General features: G+C 39.9%; 2 protein-coding genes across 3 annotated transcripts in view; one reads left to right on the forward strand and one right to left on the reverse strand.

Annotated features, from left to right (window-relative positions):
* dnah5 (dynein, axonemal, heavy chain 5) overlaps positions 1-11,316 on the forward strand; it is an 89,678-nt gene extending 78,362 nt beyond the window's left edge. For both annotated transcript variants that reach the window (XM_079343741.1, XM_079343740.1), the window contains 6 exons: positions 172-375; positions 2,958-3,173; positions 3,941-4,153; positions 5,029-5,181; positions 8,020-8,251; positions 10,194-11,316. In XM_079343741.1, coding sequence (XP_079199867.1) covers positions 172-375; positions 2,958-3,173; positions 3,941-4,153; positions 5,029-5,181; positions 8,020-8,251; positions 10,194-10,345 — 1,170 coding nt within the window. In that variant the 3' untranslated portion in view covers positions 10,346-11,316. The remainder of the gene's footprint in view (positions 1-171; positions 376-2,957; positions 3,174-3,940; positions 4,154-5,028; positions 5,182-8,019; positions 8,252-10,193) is intronic.
* Positions 11,317-11,448: 132 nt separating this feature from the next.
* adcy2a (adenylate cyclase 2a) overlaps positions 11,449-25,102 on the reverse strand; it is a 55,731-nt gene continuing 42,077 nt past the window's right edge. The window contains exons 17-25 of the mRNA XM_079343756.1: positions 24,590-24,709; positions 24,321-24,505; positions 20,367-20,451; positions 17,346-17,504; positions 16,093-16,239; positions 15,754-15,864; positions 15,509-15,623; positions 13,653-13,777; positions 11,449-12,522 (exon numbers count right to left, since the gene is read on the reverse strand). Coding sequence (XP_079199882.1) covers positions 12,370-12,522; positions 13,653-13,777; positions 15,509-15,623; positions 15,754-15,864; positions 16,093-16,239; positions 17,346-17,504; positions 20,367-20,451; positions 24,321-24,505; positions 24,590-24,709 — 1,200 coding nt within the window. The 3' untranslated portion in view covers positions 11,449-12,369. The remainder of the gene's footprint in view (positions 12,523-13,652; positions 13,778-15,508; positions 15,624-15,753; positions 15,865-16,092; positions 16,240-17,345; positions 17,505-20,366; positions 20,452-24,320; positions 24,506-24,589; positions 24,710-25,102) is intronic.

Here is a 25,102-nt window from a genome sequence, read left to right on the forward strand (position 1 = left end):
AGACTTAAGTATCCTACTGCCATGTTCACAATGGGAGACACTGATGTCTACTTGACAAAACTTGGACAAATAAAATTATAACTTAATCAACTCCTTTTGCAAAGTTTTAGCTCAATAATTGTAACTATTTCATGTGAAATTTTCTTGTATTTCAATATCATATCTCATCAGGGTGTGTCGTGGAGCACAGTGCGTTACATGATCGGAGAGATTCAGTATGGCGGCCGTGTGACTGATGACTATGACAAGCGGCTTCTTAACACCTTTGCAAAAGTGTGGTTCAGTGAGGACATGTTTGGACCTTCCTTCAACTTCTACAAGGGTTACATTATTCCCAAATGCTCCATCGTGGATCTCTATTTGACTTATATCCAGGTGAGTCACAAAACAATCAAAGATGGTTTACTGTTAACTCTTATATTTGGATTAAGATTTGAAGGTATCTGTATGGAGATATCAATGCAAATACTGGCTGCTGTCTTCAGGATGTCATACAGGTTTGCACATTTGTAAACAAGGTTCCAGATGTATGTTAAAACTCTCCACTTGTCATGTGGTATTCAGATCTCAGTGGCACCAAAAACTGAGAAAATATTGGAGATATGAGGTTTCTGCAGGATGGTGACACCTGCAAAAACATTTTTTTATGAACAATACAGGCTGCCGTGTGTGATTTAGGATTAAATACAAGCATGCTCATTTTATTACAGATAATGTATGATTTTCTAAGACTGTTTGTGTGCTTGTGTTGGTGTGCGTGTGTGTGTGAGTGCGCATGTGTCTCCCTGGAGGGCAGTTCCTGAGCGAGTTTCATTAAAGCTAGCTTCATTATGATGGATGCTTGGGGCTGCCAGACTCAGCAAGCTTATTTCTCTGCACCACCTCTCAAATACAAAGTGACAGCCTTGGAGCGCGCACACACACACACACACACACACACACACACACACACACACACACGTAAACACAGACATGCACGCAGTCACATTACTCAAACACACAAATACCATAGACACGTTAATACACACAGATATTGAGACTTTATCTAAATTGACAAAATGCAAAACTAAATGCTGCCAGTCCAGCATGTGCATGAGTTTGTGAGTGTGTGTACATATTGAAATGAAATGTCGACAGAACAGAGAAAAACACATTCCCTGAATGACCACAGGGAAGGACAGTCTTTTCTGTGTGACCCCTATTCATCACCTGTATTTTTCCTTTGTTATATTGATGTTCTACAACATTTAAATGCACAGTGTGATGGATGTCTATGGGATAAACTTAGTACATTTCCATAAATCACAGGTGCCTCTTGTTTTCCCTGTGCAAACTTTAAGCTCTATATCAAAAAAGAAACATGAACAGAAGCACTCACACCCCTTTTGAGGAGCACATGACAAACTTTGTAGCTGTAGTTAGATGGTGCTTTGAGTAATAAAGACTTTTTTTTTAGCATGAATGTGTTCAGGACAGACCCTGTATTGTGCATAACAAATTTAGGGATTTTTTAATTCCGCATGGCAGAACATTTTACTGTTCAAAAATTGACAAAAAAAAAAAAAGCATCAAAGTTTGACCACACGCCACGACCACGCCCTTTGATGAAATAACGTGCAGAGCGCAATGTAATATGTTTAACATGTTTTGAACACAGTAACAATGAGTTTGCTTCAAACGCATGAACGCTTTCTGACAAGTTTCCCCAAATATGTATCCTGTAAAGAAAGTTTTTTTTGACTTTCAAGAAATCCTAGTCTCCTGTCCAGTCGACAATACAGCCAAGCAATCAGGGACTTTTTTAGGTCTTGACATAATTAATATGTAAAAAAAAAAAGTCTTTTTTGTATTAAAAAAACCCAATAACAATTGTCGTCAAAAGGGGGCGCCCTAGAACCATTTCGCAAACGTTTTTTTTTTACGAAAATACAAAAAATGTTAAATTTTTTACCAGACATGATGACCTTGAAAATTTTGGTGAGTTTTCGTTTATGTTCAGACAGTCTATGGTTCAGACACTCAAAAATGGCAGCAAAGTCACGGAAGAATAAAAACACTAATTCGGGAAACAATAGGGTCCTTCGCACTGTCAGTAATTCGGACCCTAATGAGCAGCTTAGAGTGAGTGATCACACCTCTTCTCTAAATGTAGAATAAAGTTAAATACTTATACTGGATCAAAACAAAGGTCCCCAGTTACTGGAGAGGCCATTAATTGAAGCCTGTCTCTATGATGGTAAGAAATCCCTTCAAACATTTCACCTCTAAAGCCCAACACAGTATCGGTTTCTGTTGTCTGTGATCACGTACAGCCACATGGCTGGGCCAATGGGAGCTTTATTCCAGATAGCAGGATCTTGGCTTAGTTTGAACATAGTGCGCACAAGGGGCTGTGATTGAAGTTGTGTTAAGCTGAGGATTTTTTTTTCTTTTTTTCCCTGCACTAGCAAAGTCACGCTGTACTGGTTTGTCAAAAGAGTGTGTGCATTGAGGATGGAGGGGTGGCGTGAATTTGCCACGTGCTGCACCCTCATGGGGACGCTCCATGCTGAAGGGTGAGAAGAAGCAGCTGGTGACGCTGTGTGTATCAGTGCAAACACTTGGCTGTCAATTTAGCCGGAACAACTGTGGCTCAGCAGAGACAAAACTCATGCACAGATAAATAAATATTTGATTCGCAGGAGAAATATCCCATTCTCGCTCCCAAACTGTTCCTGTCTGTCTATACAGTAGCTTTCCTTTCTGAATAAAGAGAAAAAACGTCATTGTAGATTTCTTAGTAAACATTATAGTTTTGCTAGCCTGTTTCTGGTAGCATAGTTTGATGTGAAGCTGCCTTTCAGTTGCATCCAGGCCCTCACGTATGAGAAGTTATTTTTCTTGCTGAGTCTATTTCACAAATGCCTCCACACAGAAGTAAGATCTGTTTAAATAAGTGCAACTATTTCCTTTGACAGGGTCTGCCTGCTTACGACACTCCTGAGGTGTTTGGTCTGCACCCGAATGCAGACATCACCTACCAGAGTACGCTGGCAAAGGACGTACTGGACACCATCCTCAGTATTCAGCCCAAAGACAGCTCGTCAGGGGGAGGAGAAACCAGAGAGGCTGTGGTGTCCAGGCTGGCTGACGACATGCTAGAGAAACTGCCTCCCGACTACGTACCTTTTGAAGTAAGCTTGTGCTCGATATGTGTCAGGGTTTGTACTATTAATAGCCCAAGGCGTGTGTTCGAGCACGATGTGCGATGTCACAGAGTCAGGGAGGTGGGATGTGTGTTGCAGAGGTGATGAAAGGTTGCTTGTGTTAAACACAGCGGGGGGGGGGGGGGGGGGGGGGGCAGAGGACTAAAAATAAAGAGCGGGTGTGAATGGTGCTGAATCGAGCTGCTGTTTTTTTATTTCAGGTTTTGCTGTTCTTTTATGACATAGCTAAAAAGGTGGGATGAGGATGTGACTCTGTGGGATGACTGCACGCCACACCCTGTGTACCACTTCCACTCCATCTATCTGCATGTTTTGTGTCTTTGCACTCTTAATAATGAGATTTTCCATTATAGAGGATTATACAGATGTGTTAAAATTAGTGCATGTGGATAAATGCAAGTCTTTTGTGTATTTTCTCCGAAATAACGTAATGCCATGTCTTTTTTGTTTGTTTCTTGCAAATAGCAGTAACTATAGAAATGTCACATTATGTTCTCAGTTTGAACCTAAAGCAAGTGGAAGTATGTTTCAAGAAATGGAGAGAAAAGCTTGTTCAACAGATCATTCAATCAAGTGAATGTTTATTTAAAGGATATACAATGTAGGCAGATACGAAGTGGTTCCAGTTACACTTCCTGCTACGCAGAAGGATTTCTGTATCTACACAACACTCAGCAGTGGATTGGTGTTTGTTAAATTTGATTGTCTTCTTTTGTCAAATGAAACTGAATTAGGTGAGAGAGCGCCTGAAGAAGATGGGTCCCTTCCAGCCCATGAACATCTTCCTGCGTCAGGAGATTGATCGCATGCAGAGAGTCATAGTTCTGGTCCGAAACACTTTGACAGACCTCAAGTTGGCAATCGACGGAACCATCATCATGAGCGAGAACCTGCGAGATGCCCTGGACTGCATGTATGACGCACGTATTCCTGCACGCTGGAAGAAGGTGAGGGGAGGGGGGGCACTTGGTAGTGTACTCACTCTGTCTTCAGGCTGACATTTGCAATCAGTTCTACAGTTTGAGATGTTTTCAAACGCATCACTTAAAAGCAAACCACACACAATTGCTCTGAAGTCTGGAATTTAGATCATTTACTGCTTTGCAAACATTGTGGGCTGATTTTAGTAAAATGATCGTTGAAGATAGGAACCATAGTCTTTTTTTTTTTTTCCTTCTTCCTAAAGCTATGAGGCTTTTGGTAATAATTGCTTTTAAAAATTATCATACAGAAGCTCATTCAAGGGGTCTTGACTTACATACATTTGGATATATTTAAAGGTATTTTATAAGCATGCTGGTATTATTTCTCCAATGTTATTCTTGTTTGTTTGTTTTTTTTGTATATATGTTCTGCAGACACTGAACACAGCTCCATTCAAGTATTCATGAATTCATATAGACTTTATTGTAGCCACATCTCATAAATCTGTTTTGGTTATGGATGAAAACTTATGAAAATATTGATACAGAGATAGTGCGAGAATGATCAAAACAAATAAGCGTGACATTTCCCTTTTTTGATATTCGAATCACATTTTCTGGCATTAAAGTGTTGTTCAGAAACATTACATCGTTAGTCTAATTTAGATTTGAAAGGTTTCCTGGCTGTGATTCAAACCTTATTATGTCTTACTGACTTGTTTGTTTGTCTCTTGCCATCCAGTGACTCACTATTCATTTTTGTTATTGTTATCAATGCTTTTGCGTTATGCCTCCCGGTTGTTGTCTGTGATCCATCCGGATAACAGCTTTGTATGTTTCGATGTAATGTTTTGTTCATGATGTTTTTTTTTTTTTTTTTTCTCGTCTTTGTCTTCCAGGCATCATGGGCCTCCAGCACCCTGGGGTTCTGGTTCACAGAGTTACTTGAGCGGAACCGGCAGTTTCAGGCTTGGATCTTTGAAGGGCGGCCCAACTGCTTCTGGATGACAGGCTTCTTCAACCCGCAGGGCTTCCTAACAGCCATGAGACAGGTACACACCGTATCAAGCTACCTGAATCCTTCCCCACGGCCAGGGAGGAGAGCAGATGGTACACAGAGGGAGGAGTGGGCACACTGCCACATTCACACCCACACACACACACCTACACACACACACACCTACACACACACACACACACACACACACAGTTAAAGGCAGGTACACATACACATCTCTATTTTCCCCAATTCCAATTTGTATTAATGTGGAGGGATTAAGTATGACACAGGGATGTAATCGGAGTGTTTAACCTTGTTTGATCCAGATCCAAGTCATGTCCTAATTGTAAGGACTCTTTTTTTGTAATTATCTTTTTTTTTTTCTTTTTTTTTTAAATCCACAAACTAATCTAAATAAAAAGGAAAGGAATATAAACAATACAATGCATTTAACAGAAAAATATCCACAATGAACTCTTCATGTTCTGATATATTTCATCATGCTCTTTTAAGATGTTGCACACCAAGAGATTATTCAAATGGAACGTTTCGGATTTCCTTTGCAGGACAGACGACTTGTAGAATGTAATCAATCACAGTTATCAGATTGTTTTGTGTGATAAATGTCAAAATGAAAACAATAGTACTCTATTATACAATCTTAAATAACAACCATGCTGTTGAAAATGAGAACATGCGGATTTTCCTCAAACAGGTCTGATTATTTCAAGAACATGAACTCGTGTTCATGACGGACGGGGATTCATTACATTTTAGAGTGTAACTTGTTGTCGTCTTTGGTCAGGTCAGTCTGGATTCATCATTATGGTAATTATTTTAGTGTTTTCATTTTGATATAGATCTATCTCACCATCTATAAAGGGGAAGTAGTTCCAACTCTGAAACACTTCCAAAAAGCATTGTTTGTAATCAATCAATCAAACTTTATTTGTATAGCACTTTTCATACAAGGATGTATCACTAAGTGCTTTTACATCCCCCACCCCACTCCACAAGCCAAAAACTAAGGTAATAACTTAATAAAAACAGGGACTGACGGAGCGAGGAAACACTATCATTAATCCTTAAAGGGGAAACAGGATCCTAGAAAAAAACAACTAAATGAGGTAAAATGAGATTCAATTCAAAGCTAATTCAAAACTTAGAAGTCTTGACTTTGCTTTTCTGTTTACATAATGTTCTGCCCTCAGGTCTCCAGGTAAACTGTTCCGCATACGGAGGTTGCTGTTATAAAAAGATGCGTCACCGCAGGTTTTAGTTTTGACGTTTAAAGATCTCAAAGATTACTTTCAGAAGATCTCTGGTGGGCTCATAAGTTAAAAATCAAATGTGATCAATAGGTGGGAGGGACCATTAAAACCAATTAAAGAGTCTTAAAATCAATTTCAAAACACACGGGTAGCCAACGCAAAGACTTTAAAATCGGTGTAATGTGTGCGCTCTCTTTTTGGTCTTCATCAGCAGTCTTGCGGCTGAATTTTGGAGAAGCTGCAACTAACATTATTTTTCGGAGGAGCATTGCAGTAATCAATTCTACAGGTGATAAAAGCAGGAATAAGGGATTGGTTGTTTGATGGAAAGATATTTGCACAATAGAAATGCTTGCTTGTTTCTTTAAAAAAAAAAAAAAAATAGTAGATGTAGAACAACAGCATGCTCTAAAATGTTTGGAGCATAAAATAAGACATGGAAACCCTGAACTATAGAATAGCTGAAATCCAACATTCATAATAATAATAATAGTAATAACAATACGTTAGATTTACATGAATGCACTTTGTATTATGAGTGGCTCTTTTAAATAAAGATTAGTTAATTACAAAGATTGGTTGAAGCAAATCTCAAAGGGCTAAAATTGAAAGCAAGAAAAGTAAAACATTCCATGTTCAAAATACAGAATCTGCCCTCCTCAGTTCCAAAAACAGTTGATGTTGCTCGAAAAAGTGTCTGATGCAACACAGAAAATGATCCCATTCCAAAGTTTTTTTGAAACATGTTGCTGGCATCACATTTGATTTGGTGTCTCAATGAAAATCATGTACCTTCACTCTGTTTCAGCACACATCTCTCTATAATCGTTTTAGGCCTTTCTTCATTGAGACCTTTCAATTGAATAGGACTGGGATCCAGATCTGATGTCTGCTTATCATTTGCAGTAACTATAAAAATGAGTTAAGAAAGATACCCCAGGGCAGATGTGATTTGTCAGACCCAGACATCCCGCTCTCGTAGTCGGAGGAATACGAAATAACTCGGCAGCGAATTGGTGTCAGGTTTGTTCTTCCTTCTGGTTTTATTTGTTCCCCTCTGTCTCAGAACTGGTAAGTCGGGCTGTCTTACAGAGAATATGTTGTGGATGCAAATGTTGGTATTTTACCGAGCAGGGATATTTTCTGTAGTACCATTGTGTTAACTCTCAAATACAGTTGTTCTCTCTGCCAAAGGATGTGTATTCAAACCTGCCTGCAGACCGTCCTTGTCATCTCTAGTCAGTCCTGTTTTGTTTAATTTTGTACAAAAAGAAAAAAGACTATTAATTTTGTCTTTCAAAAAAAAGGCTCCAATGAATGAGATGATTCAATGCTCACATTTTGTTTATTTTTTAGTTCTTCATCTTTTCTCTTTATTTTCTCAATCGTTGCACAGCGTCTCTTAAAACACTGCATTGACACGGCACTTCTCTGCCCTGCACTGTGCTCTTTTTTTTTTTTTTTTAACATACCTCTATTAAAGCCCTGTTATCCTGTTTTTGTTGGGGTTTTTTTTTTTAGGGCCAACTTTGAATGTCAGCTCTGTCACCCCTGAGTACTGATGGGTCACACTGCCCACTCCACTGTCGTCACCTGTGGATTTGTTTCTGCATTTGCAGGAGATCACTCGAGCAAACAAGGGCTGGGCTCTGGACCGCATGGTGCTTTGCAACGACGTGACTCGATGGATGAAGGATGACATCACCCAGCCTCCCACAGAGGGAGTATATGTTTACGGCCTCTACCTGGAGGGGGCCGGTTGGGACCGCCGCAGCTGCAAACTCATCGACTCGAAGCCTAAAGTCCTCTTCGAGATGATGCCTGTGATCAGGATGTATGCAGAGAATAATGGTGAGATGTCCCTTTTGAGATTTATAGGTTTTTCAAAATGTCAACCTGTGGGTTTTTAATAGTGCCTTTATTTTAACTCCAATCTTCCAAATTAAAGGCTTTAATCCTGTTTTCTCCCATCAGGATTAATCTGCCAAATCTTTGCCAAAGCTCTATCCTTCTTCTACTCTCCTCAACATTCACTTTGCACGCAGTCACTCTAAATGGATGGATGTAACATTTAAATGTCAAGCAGACTAAGTACTGTTTGTTTTGTTTTGGAATAGATTACCAGCAGTATGCGGCACAGTGCTTGTCCTGAATAAGACCAGACTATATTAAGACAGGAAGCAGGGGCAGACCTCAGTGGATGCCTTTAAGCAAGGCTGCCTGTAAAATGAATTAATGATCCAATGATACGTGTAATGCAGTTTGTTTACACCAGCCCAGCCCTCCCAGCTTTTCCCACCAAGAAGGCTGCTGCCTGCTGGGATTGACTTTATATGCGTGCCATAAAATGTGTGAGTACATGTAAGAGTCTAGGAAACCTCTCAGCGTCCAATGATCCTTTTCACACTTATGAAGGTCTCCTTGGGAGATTATCTGGAGCACAAGTCAAATGCAGATTTCGAGCAGTATTTTCATTTACTTTAAAGCCGAGCAAAGCCTAAAACAACAAACAGAAATTATTGAAGTAAATCTCTTTACTCGATCGTCTTTTTCCTTTTCTCTGTGAATCCGTGCAGTCTCAACCAACAAGAACAACATTTCAGGCTCTGGATTGTGTTTACTTCAAGCCCTATAATGTATTTATAAACAAACACTCAATAAATCTGTCAAAATCCAATCTACATTTCTAACACACAGACCGAGTCATCCGTCCTACATAATTCACAGAAGATCGAAGGACGGATACACAGGCTAACGCTGGCTTTGTTGGGAGTGGCCGGTGAAGGGCGCAGCAGCCGCTGAGATTTAAAAGCTGTGATGTCAGGCTTCATCCAATCAGGATACAGCAATTCCAGTTTAGCTGAGCAATCAGACGTAGCACCCGATTGACAGACAGACACATTCTCACGGATAGGAGACAGACTGCACAGAATAAACGGGATCAGTACACTAAAATATGACAGCATGTGTTCTGACTATCTGAGTCAGTTTTCTGTTGGGCATAGGTTGGTTGTCACTTCCACTTGGATTTAAATCTGTCATAGACTTAATGATGATTAATAATTTACGGTATAATGTTATTTTATTATGACTCTAAATAGGAAACAGCTTCAATGGTGTCTTTTAGTCCTTTTAGCTCAGGGATTATATCCTCAGGTTGTCACATTGTTCTTGTGCTTTAGGTGCTTTTTCAGGAACCTCAGAAGGGATTTATATACATTTGAACCATACATACACTTTTACTGCTGAATGGACGAGTGACGGTTTGGGGTTCACTGTGACCTCTGAATAAAAGAGAAATAAATCAATTATTTGTTAATGACCTAGGTCACTATTTTACTGAAACGTTCAATTAGATAAAATGGCTTCAGTATTAACACTAAAAGATCAAAGCAGCATAATGTGCTTTTTTCAATTTCAACCAAAATCTATCTGCTACAGAGCTGAGGTCACAGTGATCTTAATCTCAAACTCAAGGAAGAACATTCTTGTGAGGGCAATATCACAGCTATGCCTGGATGGAATTTGAATGACCCAAGTTTTAATTGATAATCAGTTTCCACTACATTTTGTCTAAGCTGTTTGTTCTGCTGATAAGAGGGTCTTCCAGAAATCATGTAACTGTTTGAGGGCAATGTTTTCTTTCCACACTTTTTAAATATATCAATATGTTGGTCCCAGTCTCAGTAAGATTGTTATTCTTTGAAGAAACACTGGGGACTGAAACTTAAAGGGGGCGGGTGAAGTCTTCCTCAGCACATCTGGTAACACGTGTTGATCATTTGTGTTTCAGGTGTGAAGGACTCCCGCCTCTACTCCTGCCCCATCTACAAGAAGCCAGTGAGGACTGACATGAATTACATCGCAGCTGTAGACCTGAAGACGCCACTTTCTCCAGAACATTGGATCCTGCGGGGCGTGGCGCTCCTCTGTGACGTCAAGTGATTACCTCAGGCTCACGAGGCCGGCCATTATTAAATTGCTGTCAGCCACTCGCTAATGTCCTTGAGTAAACAAGGACACACTGCTGTTAGAGCGGCTCAGGCAGATTGTTTGTGAAAGAGTAGTCAGGTCATGAACAATGGGACAAAGCCTCTTTAAACATCACTGCTGTTTGTCTCTTGTTCCAAAATTTGATGAGATCATGTTGAAGGACAAAGGAGATTAACATTGTAATCCAGATTAGAGTCAGATAGTCATTTGTAAAATGATCATTGAAGGTAGAATGGCAAAAACATGATTTACCAATTTTATATCTAATGTTCTTTTTTATATAAAAGTACATCTGTATGTTTTTGGCTGAAGGTCTGAATTTCTCAGACTATGACTGTTTGACATCTGAAGACGCCTTCAGAAGTTATTCAGAGATCTGCACCAGGAAATGGATGCGTATATGAAAGAAACCCACTGAAGTGTTCTTCTCACATTGATACTCTCTTTAAGAGCAGACAACCCAACATAGAGTATTTCTATCCACATAAAGTAGTTGTGTCAGTTCTTACAGTATATATGAAGTGGAAACAGACGTGAAAAGAAGATATGACAGGACCCCAAATGTACTGCTTCAAATGGATCGTTGTAGCATCGCCATGGCAAGCATGTTTAACATGTAATAATATAAAACGTGTGGAGGACTTGACAGGAGTATATATTAGTGTGCTTTGATGAAACATCCTCATTTAGAGAAGCTGAGGGGACTCCAGTGTGGGGAAATCTTTACCATCCTGCAAAGCACTCCTGCCATTACAATTAAGTGTAAAGTGGTCAATTAAAAAAAAAATAAAAAAACAAAACAAGAAAAAAAAAAAACTTCACAGGTAAATAATTACACTCATAAAACTGAAATACATAGAAATTTTAATGAAGTTTTTTTTTTTTTTTTTTTTTTTTTTACAAAAAAACAAATGGCATCAAAACATCAAAACACTTTTTGGGTAGTATTTTCTTTTGTTACAAAACCACCGCACCACACGCACAGTGCTACCCTGTACACAGACCAGGCTCCGACTTCCCAACATTCAATCTTCCGCTTAAATCCTCTTGATCCCTTTGTTATCCAGTAGTGTTAGACAAACCTGTCTGTCAGCTCGGGAATGATCCAGTCTGCCAAATTCATCTGATGGCATGAAGACAAGATGATACAAGTGCAAAGATAGTTGTGGGAAACTTGGCCCTTTTTACGAATATCATAACATATTCATAGATGGTTCTTTTGGATGCTCCTCAGCCTGTAAAATACATCCAAGACTTCCTGCTTTTAGCAAAGTTGATGGACTTACGTACACACACGTGTTGTTTCTTTTTGGCTGGCTGTTAAATTTGTTTGTTGCTTCTCCTTGTCAGCAGTGGTCATGCAGGTTTCCCTTTGTTGCAGAAGTCATTTGTTTTTCACTTTAGAATCATATCTTTTTGAACCACTCAAACGTCACTGTGTCTATGACACCTGTGTGTTATGTTCTTATATTTTCACAGTTCACACAGAAATTCTTGTTTTCTGGACGCTCCTTTAAGAGCAACATTTATACCACTCTCTTTTTTCTCTTTACTCTCAAAATGAACTCTGTCTTGTAAAGTGACCAAAATAAAGCTTGTTCTTTCTGTTCCTGGATAAAGGAAGCTTTTATTATAATCACCATCAAAAGCCCCACAGGGCATCATAATGCCAATAAAGACCGTTTGAGATTCCTCTGTCTGCACTAGTGCAAATGTGGCTTTTATGGATCCAACATTCAAATGACAAATATTTCAGAGATTATTGCCTACTTGCTGTACATGCTAAACTTACACTTACAGAAGTGACTAAATGTATTCTACAGCTGTGGCATCCATAACTTGCAATGCAACATTAATTCCAGTCTTGAATCCTTGATTGGTCACATTGGTGTCACTGTTGAGACGGCGCCGAGAAGATCAGATCTCCTCCTCGTAAAAACAATGTCCGCTTATATTCAGCTTTTCGTGAGTCCAGTCTACGGCATAACGTTCCCTTGGGAGAGTGAGCGGGTCATCTCTGTGTGCACAAAGTATGTCTTCAGCTCTCCTTTGCCCTTGACGTTGATGATGCCTCGACAAGAGCACATGTAGCCCAAGGTCACAAGGATGCGACTGGTTTCCTCCGTCACCTGCAGGGAGAGTCAGACGGATTTACTCATTTTACATGACTGAGTAACTGTCCTGCTGGCAAAAACACTCCGCTCTGCAAAGAGAAACATTTCCAGGAGCTGAGAGAAATCTGTCGACCATTAACTTTAATGCAACAGACTGTTGCTTTCTTGGCATGCAGCTCTGAATCTCCATACCTCTTCTGTAGGTCAGCAGCCAAAATCTGGATTTAAGTCTAGGATAAAGTGTTCTCAAAACCCTAACCTTGTAAACGATTGTGGCAAGTACAGCTGCAAATTATTTTAAGGTATAAGGTGGTAAACAAGGCTTAACTATACAAAACCTTCAGAGAAGAAAATAGAACTTCAGCTGCATTTATAGAAAGAAAATGATTGAAAATGTCCTCAGTGGGTTACACAATCATGCAGAAAAATATCGGCATGATGCCTTTGAATATTTATGCATTACTGAAAAATACCAAGTCAATCTCAGAATCCAAATAGAAGCAGATATGTCTATGAAACATTTTTCAGACTGAAACGTTATACATCCCTCTGAATGATTCTCACAGCCACTTGCCATGCAGGTGAAACGCCGTCTTATCAGAGCTCAGGCAGGGAGAGGAGGATTGAAAGATGCTGCATGATGATGAGCTGAAGTAATGCCGCCAGCTGCCAACCACAGTATAAGAGACGCACCTTTAAAACATCTGCGCTGACGTTTCAGACATCGACATGTGTCGCTTTAAAGAAACCCAGCCTGATGTTTGAAAGGGTGCAGTGAAAGAGACTCAAAATAGTTTGATCTTAAATCAAACAATATTGTCAAATCTGGACTTAAAAAAAAAATCTAATAAAAATGAACAAACAAAAAACCTCTGACATAGGTTTAGTTCATCTGAAAGCTACGCTGAGTTCTGTGTCTTCACATCCTTTCAAGGCGCTAGTCTTCAAATGATGGATCACAAACCCATTTAGTTGGTTTTGCCATTAAAAAGTCTTAAAAACTACAGTTCCCAGGTTTAATTAACTGCCCAGACATTATTCAAACAGGGACTTGTTGGGAGCCAAATTCTCAAATGAGGTTTTAAAGACTAATGAAAATGTACATAACAGAAAAGAAATAGAATATCAGTACATCCTTCACTCACCTGTATTTTCCCCAGGACTCCAGTGCTGTCCATCCTGCTCGCTACATTCACTGTGTTCCCCCAGATATCATACTGTGGTTTCTGGGCTCCAATGACTCCAGCTATCACTGGGCCATGGTTAATACCTGCCAAAATACAGCCAGCAATAAGTGCACATTTCAGACAACTCAACTCTGCACGACCATTACCTCGTTCATTTCAGCAGAGTGTAAATGTTTGAACTGTTTGAAGCAAATGTTTTCTTTCAACTGTTTTATCTGATTAGTTCGAAAGTTTGGTCCCAGTAGCATTCAGAACTTCAGTCTGTGGGAAACACTGATGATGTAAAGTGAGCTTGAAGGCTTGGCGGAGGCATAGGGTGATTATTTTGTTGAACGCTCTGTTACACCTTCCACATCAAAAAAACACACTTTTATTATATAAGCTAAAATAACTCAGACTGCACAAAGTACATTAAAACTGAATACACTTTGCTTTGGTTTCTGATGTCATACCTGGAAAATGTTGGAGGTGTTTTTTTTTTTAAATGAAGTCTCCAAAAGGCCTTCAGTGTTTATATAATAAAGCTTTTCACAGGATTTCATCAGAACATGATGAAGTGTAAGCTAAATGCAGCTGAACCCTTGATAACCAGCCCTCCTAGCACCTCTGCTGAGCAGACTCTGGAGCTTTTCACAGCACTGCACAGAGCTGAGAGGACACAGGGCCACTCTCCACTCAGACTTCTGAGTCAATTTCCTGGGAATAACAATCTACACAAGTGAACACACTCACACAGGAACACAACTGCTACTTTAGTCCTGTCCCAGCGGGTGAAGACGTGTATCCTTCTCTGATGGAGCATTTTAAGTCCATCTGGAAGCAGCAGGGATGAACCTTTATATGTGCACACACTACTGAGTTAATAGAGCATCCCATGCTAAGATCTTCCCCGACAGGTTGAAGGTATCAAACTCTCGCCACATGCAGCCAGCTGAAGCCTGCCCTCTCTTTTTCTTAAATTCTCCTTCTACCCTATCTCTCTCTTTCTCTCTCACTTTGCTGATGCGTTGCCATGACTATGTCTCACAGACGTACACTTTTTTTAAACTTTTTTTTAAACCAAGTCAGTATTCCATTCAGTGCACAGATTAGATTCATTTATTTGTTCATCCCTGCCTGAAAATCCCCTTATTTTTATATTTCCAGAATGGTGATCTTCACAGCAGTTATAACAACTATACAGTATGTTGTGTGAGTTCACCTTTGATAAAACAGGCTACATTTTATGCACCAAAAAAACATGTATAGCCTTCCTTTATGTATACTTAACGTGATAAAAACAGGTGCATAAATTAAAAAAGCTGTTTCACTTTTCAGATTTCAAACAACGTGTTTGTGTTTCAGCTTCTTTTAACGTTAGGACTCTCACAGTTATATAAGAAAGAGCCCAACAATGACACCCTTAATATCACATACGTGTGGGTTACTAGTAAACAGGCACAGGAGTACACAGCGTTGACCAATACTCATGTTCAGGTGTCAGAAACAGCATTAGGATGAAAAAAGTACTGCAAGATGACTCATTACAAAAACAAGTCCCTCTAAGCTTATCCTGTTTGTTGTGCGTTCAGATTTCATCTCATGCCTCTGCTGCACCGTTGATGATGAAAATCATATTTGGAGCATTTCATCTTTTCTATTTTACCGTGTGATCAGTAACACCAGCTAGAATCACTTCACAGAGCTGTCCCTGTTTCAAAATGTTATGAATCAACAGTCAGCTAAATGATAGAGGAACATTTTACGCAGCTATAACAAATCCGACTGCTCCTCACAGCTTTTTGTTCCATAACGAGCAAGTATGTGTAACTCACCAACTCTGAGTTTGAAGTCATTGAAGGAGTGTTTGTTGATAACATCCAGCTTCCCCACCAAGGCGAATGCAAACTCCACCATGGTCCCGATGTGCATGTACTGCCTGTCATGTTCCTGCAGAGGAACACAACCAGAAACACTTTCATCTCTTCAAACATTGAGGTGTTTTTTTTTTTTTTTGTCTGCACAGATGAGTTGTTATAGTTGATGTGACAGGTAATGATTAAGTAGAAAATTATCCTACCTGGGACGTGTACTCGGGCCCAGGTGATGCGTTCAGCCCGGTAGCAGCCATGTACGTGCTGCCGATGGTCTTGATCTTTTCCACACCGCTGAACTTCGGTTTGGAAAGTAGCTTCACATAAAAAACACAAACACAATCCACATCACAGTTTATGAATACGTTAAAAGCATTCTGGTTTTTTTTCCATCCGGAATGCATTTCACTGAAAGCCTCAATAGGCAGGCAACACCAAAAAAAGGTCGTAGCTTGCATTTTCACACAGTTCACCCCCACTCTGCTTGAAAGGATAGACTGGTTTGTGTTTGCGATGCGTGAGTAGGATGATTGTGTGGTCTTTACCTCGTCAAAATCAGCAATGATTTCATTGAGCAGCCTGAGGCACTCCAATCCCTCTTTGTTGACGTCAGATTCAGTGTAGAACTCTTTAAAGTCTGGGATCGAGGCGAACATGACACAGACCAGGTCATAGGACTGGTGGTACAGATCCTGCAGGACAAAACCAAGGAGACAAAGTCGTCAGCTTTCGATGGCAGCAAAAACATTTTTAAAACTTAACTTCCTTAACTTCCTGCTTCTGTACCTGGATGAGACACGGACAAAACGATTTATTTCACATAAATCCTAATGGAGAAGTTTTCTGTAAATAATAAAGAGTTTAAGATCTCAACAGCGTCCACTAAAAAAAATCAAAAGCGAGACCTCAGACGTGGATGGCTTTGAAGCAGATGGAAGAAAAATGGAAGAAGGCAAATCATAGAAACCAACATTCAAATGACAGTAACTGGAAAACCCATCAGAGCAGCAGCTTCTCCTGGATCCTGTTCAAGTGCAGAACAGAGTCATCTGCTGACTCTTTATCTAAAACATTTGCAGCAGAAGCAGCATTTTTATTTAAGCTCCCGTAACCTCCAACACACAGCGTCCTCTAAGCTTTCAAAGACTTTCACTGACACAGCTCTCAGTGGGAGAAGTTCTCAGAGGATAAAGTGTTTGATGAAAGAGAACATCTCAAAGGTAAGTCAGCAGATTCTTAAAATATTGTCCCCCAATCTTCTGATGCAATGAGAATGTTTCCCTTTATTACTTCAACTAGTTATTTAGAAACACAATGGTTAACAGAAAAACAATTGCCAAATATCTTATATAGAGTGGGTACCTTCTAATGTTTGTTCATGTTTGGAGTGTATTACATTCATAAACTGTTGAAAACAGCTTCTAATAGCTTCAGTCAAGAAGAAAACCAAACTAAATATGTAATGTTTGTCCTGTTATACCTATACACGATGGTTTTTAGTAGAAATAATTCAAATATAAACATAATAAGCAGCAGTTTAAGAAACTATAACCACATCTCAGATGAGTTGTATTGACTTTGATCATCTCTGTTCGAAGCTTGCTCTGCTTTGCCTCATCAGAGATAATGAAGGGATACATGTGATGGGTTGTGGCATGTAGCCACTGGTGCTGTATGACCTCTGTGAAACCATAAACACATCTATCCTGCAGCCGGCTGTCACAACACTGCTTCCATTATCACATATAAAAACAACAACAACAACAACAACAACAACAACAACGACATGAATGCCTACCTCATTCTTCCAGTTTCGTGCCAGGAAATGCTCTGCGACGTGCGCTGGCAGGACGTTCTCCAACAAAACCCGGTTGAGGTTCTCCATCGTCTCTATTTCCTCACACTCCTTCTTGAACTTGTTCTTCCACAGGAAGTCTAACCTACAGTAATATTCATTCTGTTACAAGAGGACACAGAGGTGAAGAGACTGAAGGTACAGCTGTACAGCTTGCTTCCATCAAGTCAGAGAAACAAACAGACACAGCTAAAAGAGTGAAGCCGAGCACGGCTCCAAGAGAGAAAAGAAACATTGAAAAACAGCAGGCCACAGTTCTGACATGAACGAGAACAGTCAACTGACAGAATGAAGAAAGACACAAGTTCAGTGTTGTGGCTCTGGTTATTTCAAAACATGATTATCCGAACAGCAGCACAATGAAGCGAGTTGAGGACACAGAGAGGAAGGTAATCTTTCAGAACAGGTGAGGTATAAATATTATCGGCACATTTTGTAATAGTCTTCCGTCTTGTGCGAGGTGCTCACAGCTCGAGTGCTCTTTGACGATGACGTTATTCAATCCTGTCTCTGGGCAGCACACCATGAACTGAATTGATACAAGGGGATGAGTCATCCAAGGACAAATATGTTTGTATGATGCATGATGATCTGATGAAAAAAACTATCAGGCAGAGAAAGCGTGACGATTTGAAATAAAGTTCATAGCTGCTTGTTGCGGTGAGATAGAACAGCAGAGGCGGCACAAAGACAAAGTGCATTTGGAAACACAAATCTCAGTGGTGCAGACTGAGTAGAAATTCTGGAACATTTGATGTAAAGTGTGCCTTTTCATTGAGACACCAGAAATGTTCTGTATTCATGTCCCGAGGTGTGCATTTAATGTCAGTCCTGCTGCTCCGTTTACTCACATGAAGTGTTCATTTAGTTTTCACACTGTGACATAAGGACCTAAACCTGTTTAGAAACATGCGCTACCTGTTTTCTCGACAGCTGCGGAAAATAAACCCATATGTGTCTTTAAATCACACTTAATAATTCAAAGGGCACATTGTGGTCAATGCATTGACCACAATGTGCCCTTTGACATTTTAAATGGTCAAATTAATTAGTTTTGTGAGTTTCTTATTGGTAAGTGTAAAGCAGACATTGTGTTATTGAGACAACATCGCTGAGGGGATCAGCTGCTTGCCATTAACTGATAAGCTCAGATATAAACAGAATATTAGCCTGCACACAAATAAAACATTAAAATGTATGCATGTCTGTATTTCTCAGTTTCCAGTATTCATTTAAATACCGTAAATTCCGGACTATAAGCCGCTACTTTTTTCTCACACTTCGAGCACTGCGGCTTCTACTCCGGTGCGGCTAATGCATGGATTGTTTATGGGGGACAATGAGCTTCTGCCGCAAAAACATTTGACTTCGTCACGTCGGATCTTAATATCAGTCATTTTGCGCTTCATGTTCGCACCCTCATCATGGAAAACACAAGGAGAAATACATATGATGCAGCTTTCAAGCTAAAGGCGATCGACCTGGCTGTCAAAGAAGCTAACAGAGCTGCTGCACGTTAAGATGACACTGACAGCGACAACAGAGACTGAGGAAGTGAGTAATGAAGTCATTCTGAGGCAGTGAATGGATGGACTTTTTCCTGTGAAATATATTACGGTCATCTTTTTCATCAGCCGTGTTACAGACACCGTCGGCTAGGCTTCGTATTGTAACGGTTCATGTTGTAAAGTCAGTAGTTGATAACGTGTTCATAATTCCGATTATGTGGAGAGTCAGTGAATGCACCAGCGAGAACGCTGGGGGAGAGAGTTGGATTGTTACGGCAAGTTATGTGTTGTTCTCTGCTGTAAACGGCGTGGTCACGGCCGACAGTGATCGGGTTATTAAAAGTTATTATTTGAACGCTCTCGTCGTCCTTTAACGTTCGTACGGACGCTACAGTATTTGCGGATGTTACCGGTAGCCTACGTCTGTGTAAATAGCTCTTGTTATAGCGTGGACACCTGCGGCTTATAATCAAGTGCGGCTTATATATGTACAAATACATTTATTTACTTATTTTTAGCCGGTGCGGCTTATATCCAGGTGCGCTCAATAGTACGGAATTTACGGTACATGTATTTGATGTTAATATTGGACTCTGTACAGCAACCTGTGCAGTAAAGGCCCTTCGGTGTAGAATAACCCCAAAATAACTGGACTTAGAGGAAAACATCTCTACAGAGCGGCCGGTCTCTGGTCCCTGCATCTCCTGGCTACTAAATCTCAGTCCTCCTGAGAAGCTCAAAGCTTGCTGATTTAAATCACCGGCCCAGAGCAGCTTGAGAGAGGCCAGACAAACTGCTCTCATGATGCCTCTCCTGTACTGTGTGACACAGAAGCCGAAAAGCTTTACCTTCTCTGCCGAGTGTAACAACCCTGTGTAGTGGATTTCCATCAAGAAGATGAATGGGATCCACTATTTTTTTACCCATATCTCTGAGGTAGTATAGAGGTTATAGAGAGGGGGGTTAGAAGTAGCTGCGTCAAGAGTCTTGTTTTGTTTCCCTACAATTAGGCTCGCTCTTGTGAAACTGAGGGAAAATACTCATCAAGGACCTCAATGAAGTCCAGCTGCAGCACAATCTATCAAAGTCAGTTGTGTACATGTGATAGAGACCATTAAAGGTTAAATGGACCACACAGATTCCCCCAACAGGAGGGATGTGACAGGGCTGTAGAAGATAAAGTTGGTGCTTCACACAATGGCGTCTATTCCTGTAAAAGGCCAGCAAACTGACACAGCATGAATCAAAACCACAGCTCATGCCAACTTAAGCAACAATGTAAGAAAGCTGACAAAATCAACCACTTTGAATAAAGGCACAAAGCAGAAAACCAGTGAATACATGCTGAAAGAAACCAAGATGAGATGCTGATATATATGTGAGCAAGACAACTGTATTCTTTTTTTTGTGACAGAAAAGAGATAACATCATTCAAACTATTACAAAGTGAACTTACCTGTCTGGCGAGCACAAGCAGAGTGATGAAGAAGATGAAGAGGGAGATAGAGCCCATAGTCTTCAGGTCTTTAAGAACTCCTGGTCTTGAAGGGTAGATATAAAAAGAAGAAGAAAGCGAAGACAGGAAAAAGATAACGACAGAGATGAAAAGGATCAAGATAAAGAATGGGGTTAGAAAGAAGTAAAAAAAGAAAAAGAAAAAGAGAGAGAGGGAGAGCATTTAATTAAAATTCAGATTGCCATCAGTAGTCTTTGACATGTGTCACATGATTGGTTAGCAGAGCATTTTATTCCAAGCTGTCTCTCGGTTTAAACTGTCACTTCTGCTTTGCTGTGACAAGAGCTTGTTTACTGGTCGCACGCCGGTGGCAGAGCTTCACTGCCAACAGAGGTTCATTTACACGAGACGTTTTTCAAGAAGACGTAAACAACAAGATAGTGTTCATGATCGTTAGAGATCCAGTCGTACATCAACAACAGGTTTACAGTGATGTCACACACACTTAAATAATCCTATACAGTCACTGTAATGTTCACACTTCTTGTTTTGTTATGTTTTATGGCTCCGCCCCCTTTTGTTGGGCCCCCTTACATTTCAGGGCACTTCAGTACATCTATATATTTGGCTTCATGCCACAATATACTCAAGATTTGTGGGCACTTTAAACCCAGAACATACTGTACAGGAGCTGTTGTCCCTATTACAGCATATTTAATCTATCTCAACAATGAAGCAGATTTTTTTTTTTATTATAGCAGTGCAGCCTGGCCATTTCTTTTTGATAAGACTCAAACAGCAGCGCCGCAGCCTCATTTCTGCAAGCACATTTTGCATATTAATGTGCTCTTTCTAGGGCAGAACTCAGCAGACAACTGAGGAAACAGCCTCCATTTTACTGCACTCGCCAAGTTCATTATCTAATCGATTCTATACACAGAATCAATCAAAATGAGCACGATTACACAGTTTCACATGAAGACAGAATGACAAAGAATGTGTAGGTAAATACAGCACATACATTCAGATTATAAATCTTCATAGTGTTGAATGAGGTGTTTTTCATCAACAGAAATCCCCAACTCTTTAGGTTAAGTCGATGCTAAGGTTCCGAACAGATGGGCTGAAGATCTTGGTGACTATTTTTAAAGGTCTGATAATACATTTGTCCCTGCAGGCTTTAAGAGTTGTTTTGTTTTAATCAAGCATCTACAAAGACTTCAACTTGCTACGACGGCTTCCAGAAATGAATAAGGAAATGTCATTATTATTCCAGTAAATCCGTATTAAGTGCTGTCAGAAAGACGCATTTCATTGTTTGCATTCTACAGAGCGACTGGAGACTGTTCCACAGCCTATGTCTTCACTAGCCTCTTTCTGACTGGCAACTTTAAAGAGAGAGTTATAATTTCATTTAAAGAACCGTTTCTTTTTGTACTTTTTATGTTGGACGAATGTCAAAGTTTGTCTTGAGTACAGAGAAACTAAATCCAGATCAGTCAGACAGGTCCTGAGGATTATTTTCTATCAAGTGCAAGTCTCTACTTGGTCTTACTTGCTCTCTGCTCGTGTAATGTGGAACAAATTTGTGGGCCAGACTTCCCTGTTACAGTCTCAAAGAAACAGATTTTACTCCTTAATACCACATTATGCTGTCCGTCCTTATTTAGTCGCTAATTCCCTGAGCTGCTGGCGACAGTGAAGGCTGTGGAATATAAAATGTGATGAAATGGAGTGATGAGAAAAGTTGGGTCAGTTTCAATGAACGATCATAGAATATGGGAGCATATTGAGAACTTTTGGACAATGCATACTTTTGACTGTACATCTAAACTTGTACTCAAGAAACGTATTATTTATGTCGCACACAAACTAACAACAACACCGTTTTACCAGGCGAGACTTTGTTTGGTCTCTTGTTCAAAAGGTTTAGGGCACTTGTCAGTACCAGTGTTCAGAACTTTGATGGGACTTTCATTTAAACTAGTGATGTTTAAATCTTTGCCACAATGAGCCAGACAGCAGTCTTTTCAGCCTCTATCTGAACGCTGACATCACTGTTAAATGTTTAATACAAATGGCTATTATGACTGTAAGGTCTTGATAGATACAGCAACAGTTTTCTTTCTAAATATTTCTGAACATGCGGTCAACATCATTAAACCGGAAAATATAAATGTGTTAAGTTCCGTACCTCTCCCTTTATCAGAAACCTGAATGTTACTAAGGCTTGCACGTGACTTTGACTAGAACTCACACAAAAGGCCTCACTCTCCCTGTGACTAACTTTTGCATAATGTGACTGAACTCTGTCAAACATCATCATTCAGAGCTGACGGTGACACTAACATTTCATTGACCTTATAAGAAAACAAGGGCCCTCTGTTTTGGACAAAGCTGTAGGGAACACTCTGACATGATGAAGCCTGATTTGAACTCACTGATGACAAAGTTCAGACTCATTGCTGTCAGGGGGATTATGAATGGGTTGCTCCATGCTTTGTATAAACTGATCAGATGTTTGATGACACTGTCAAAGTTCACTGTTTTTACAAGCAATACAGTAAACTGACCACTGGCCATATGCTGACATGCTCTTTCAGTTCACGTAGCTTTGTTTGGAGAGGAAGTGCAATCTAGCTTAAAGATATCAAACCACCCAATCTAAACTCGCTGTTCTGGCCCGATGTTTGATCAACCAACATGTTGATCAAAGGGCGTAGAGACTTTGAAATAATACTGCTGTTACTTCTTTATACTATATGGTAGGCCTTATTTCTCATACTATACTTTTATTTGACATGACCTTATATAATTTTTATAGGTGCAATAGCGTGACAAACTCGTGACATACTGTAAATGACAAACAAGAAAAAAACAATCAAATTCAAAATTAAAAATCAAATTAAAATGGATAAATAACAAAGGCAGTATGGTGACACAATCTACCTGATCCAAAAACCAGCAGTGTTTTCTCAAACGTTTAGGATGATCCTCCTAAATTACAGTGAGACAAACTGTCAGAAAGGGACTCCTCAAATAGTTGTGATACGAATCATTACGCGTGGTCAGATTTGTTAAAGCCGAATAATCAGCCCACTCTTCCTGCGCGGCGGTATCATGCTAATAAACTCTGCATATGCACAAACACTGAACATTTAAGGATATGTCGCTCATCAGTATCCGCAGTGTACTCACAACCTTACCTTGAGCGTAACATTACTGAACGATATTAAGACAAATGGGTGTGACTCTCATTACTGATGAAGGCTGACGAGCGATAGAGTAACCTGTGGTTTTATATACTAGGATGTAAAAGTGTTGTTCTTGCATATGTTTTGTATCTATATTATTTATTCAAGTCAACATTAAAAAAAAAAAGTCACCAACAAAAAGTGAACATAAATATCCACCTTCAGCACTTTATTACAGATAATATCTACAATACACAGACCCCTTTGTGTGTAGACCCAACACAAAGCTTGAACACATCATATAAAGGGCATGAGGAGCTGGCCTGCTTTGTGAAGTAATCAATGGGTTACTGATGCATGGCCTACTGCACCATTTCTTTACCTTCTTCCCTTCCTCTATAGGGGCTGTGTGCGAGTAGAAACAGGTTGAGAGAAAGAGAAGGTTATGGGGAAGATATCAACATCGAGAGAAACCAGTTTAAGTGGTCGTGTCAGCTGCAAACAATGCCTCCCAAGTGCCTCCATTTGAAGCTATTCTTCACTCGCTTGACTGAAAGAAGACCTCACAGTGAACCTGATTTCTATATCTTTAATGTTTCTGTCTCTCTAAGCCACTGTGTTTTCTCAGATGATTTGAATTTAACATAACTGCCTTCACTCTCCTCGGGCTCACTAAATCCTCTCTTTTCCCACACATTGACTCTCTAGATTCCTTTGTCAAGCTCTCTGGAATGTCTTGTTTTTGTCACTGTGCACCTACCTGTCCAGGCTCTCGGTCTTGTACAGATATCTGCTGTACTCATCCAGCAAAGAGGCGTGTGTTTGCAGAATAATGATGTTGTAAACCACCACAGCTGTCAACATGATGACCATCTTCAGCTCGTAGTTTATTCTCAGGAAAACCGAGCAGGAGATGAGGCCCAGAATGCAACTGTAAATTAAATACTTGACAAACAGAAGAAGAGATGGACAGGTTGGTTGATGAAGTCAGTGACAAGAATAATAGGGATAATGTTGATCTTCACTTACAGGAAGGTAGAAATTGTTTCTTCCAGTGAAGGCGATTAGTTGTCCATTAGGGTAAACAAGAGTTTCATTGGATGAATTGTAAACAGGAGCATGGGGTAACAAATTCTCCTCCAAAAAGAACTGTAAAAAAAAAAACACAAAGTCAGCAGAGATGAAGAGTGTATCTTGTTTTTCTTTTGGAGTGCTTTAAAACCTCATCAAATTAAATTGGCTGCATCAAACAATCCAAACCATTCACATGTAAATTTCAAAAACTCACTTTCTCTTTCTGCTTGCCCTACTTATCTGAGTTTGGGAGAAAAAAACCAAGTCTATGCTGTATTTGCCGTAGGAAAATAGTCTCTTTAGATAAGAGGACAATAGTGACAACCATTCAATAATGTCCTAAAAAGTGAACCTGCAGGATAAACTGAGGGTTGGCTGCCCCATTTAGCAAAGCCACGTTAATGTGATTCTTCCGCCCAGAGCAAGTGACCAGGATCAGCCGCAAAACAAGATTATAATCTCTGAAAT

The sequence above is a fragment of the Symphodus melops genome (genome assembly GCF_947650265.1).
Source record: "Symphodus melops genome assembly, chromosome: 5".
Classification (NCBI taxonomy): domain Eukaryota; kingdom Metazoa; phylum Chordata; class Actinopteri; order Labriformes; family Labridae; genus Symphodus; species Symphodus melops.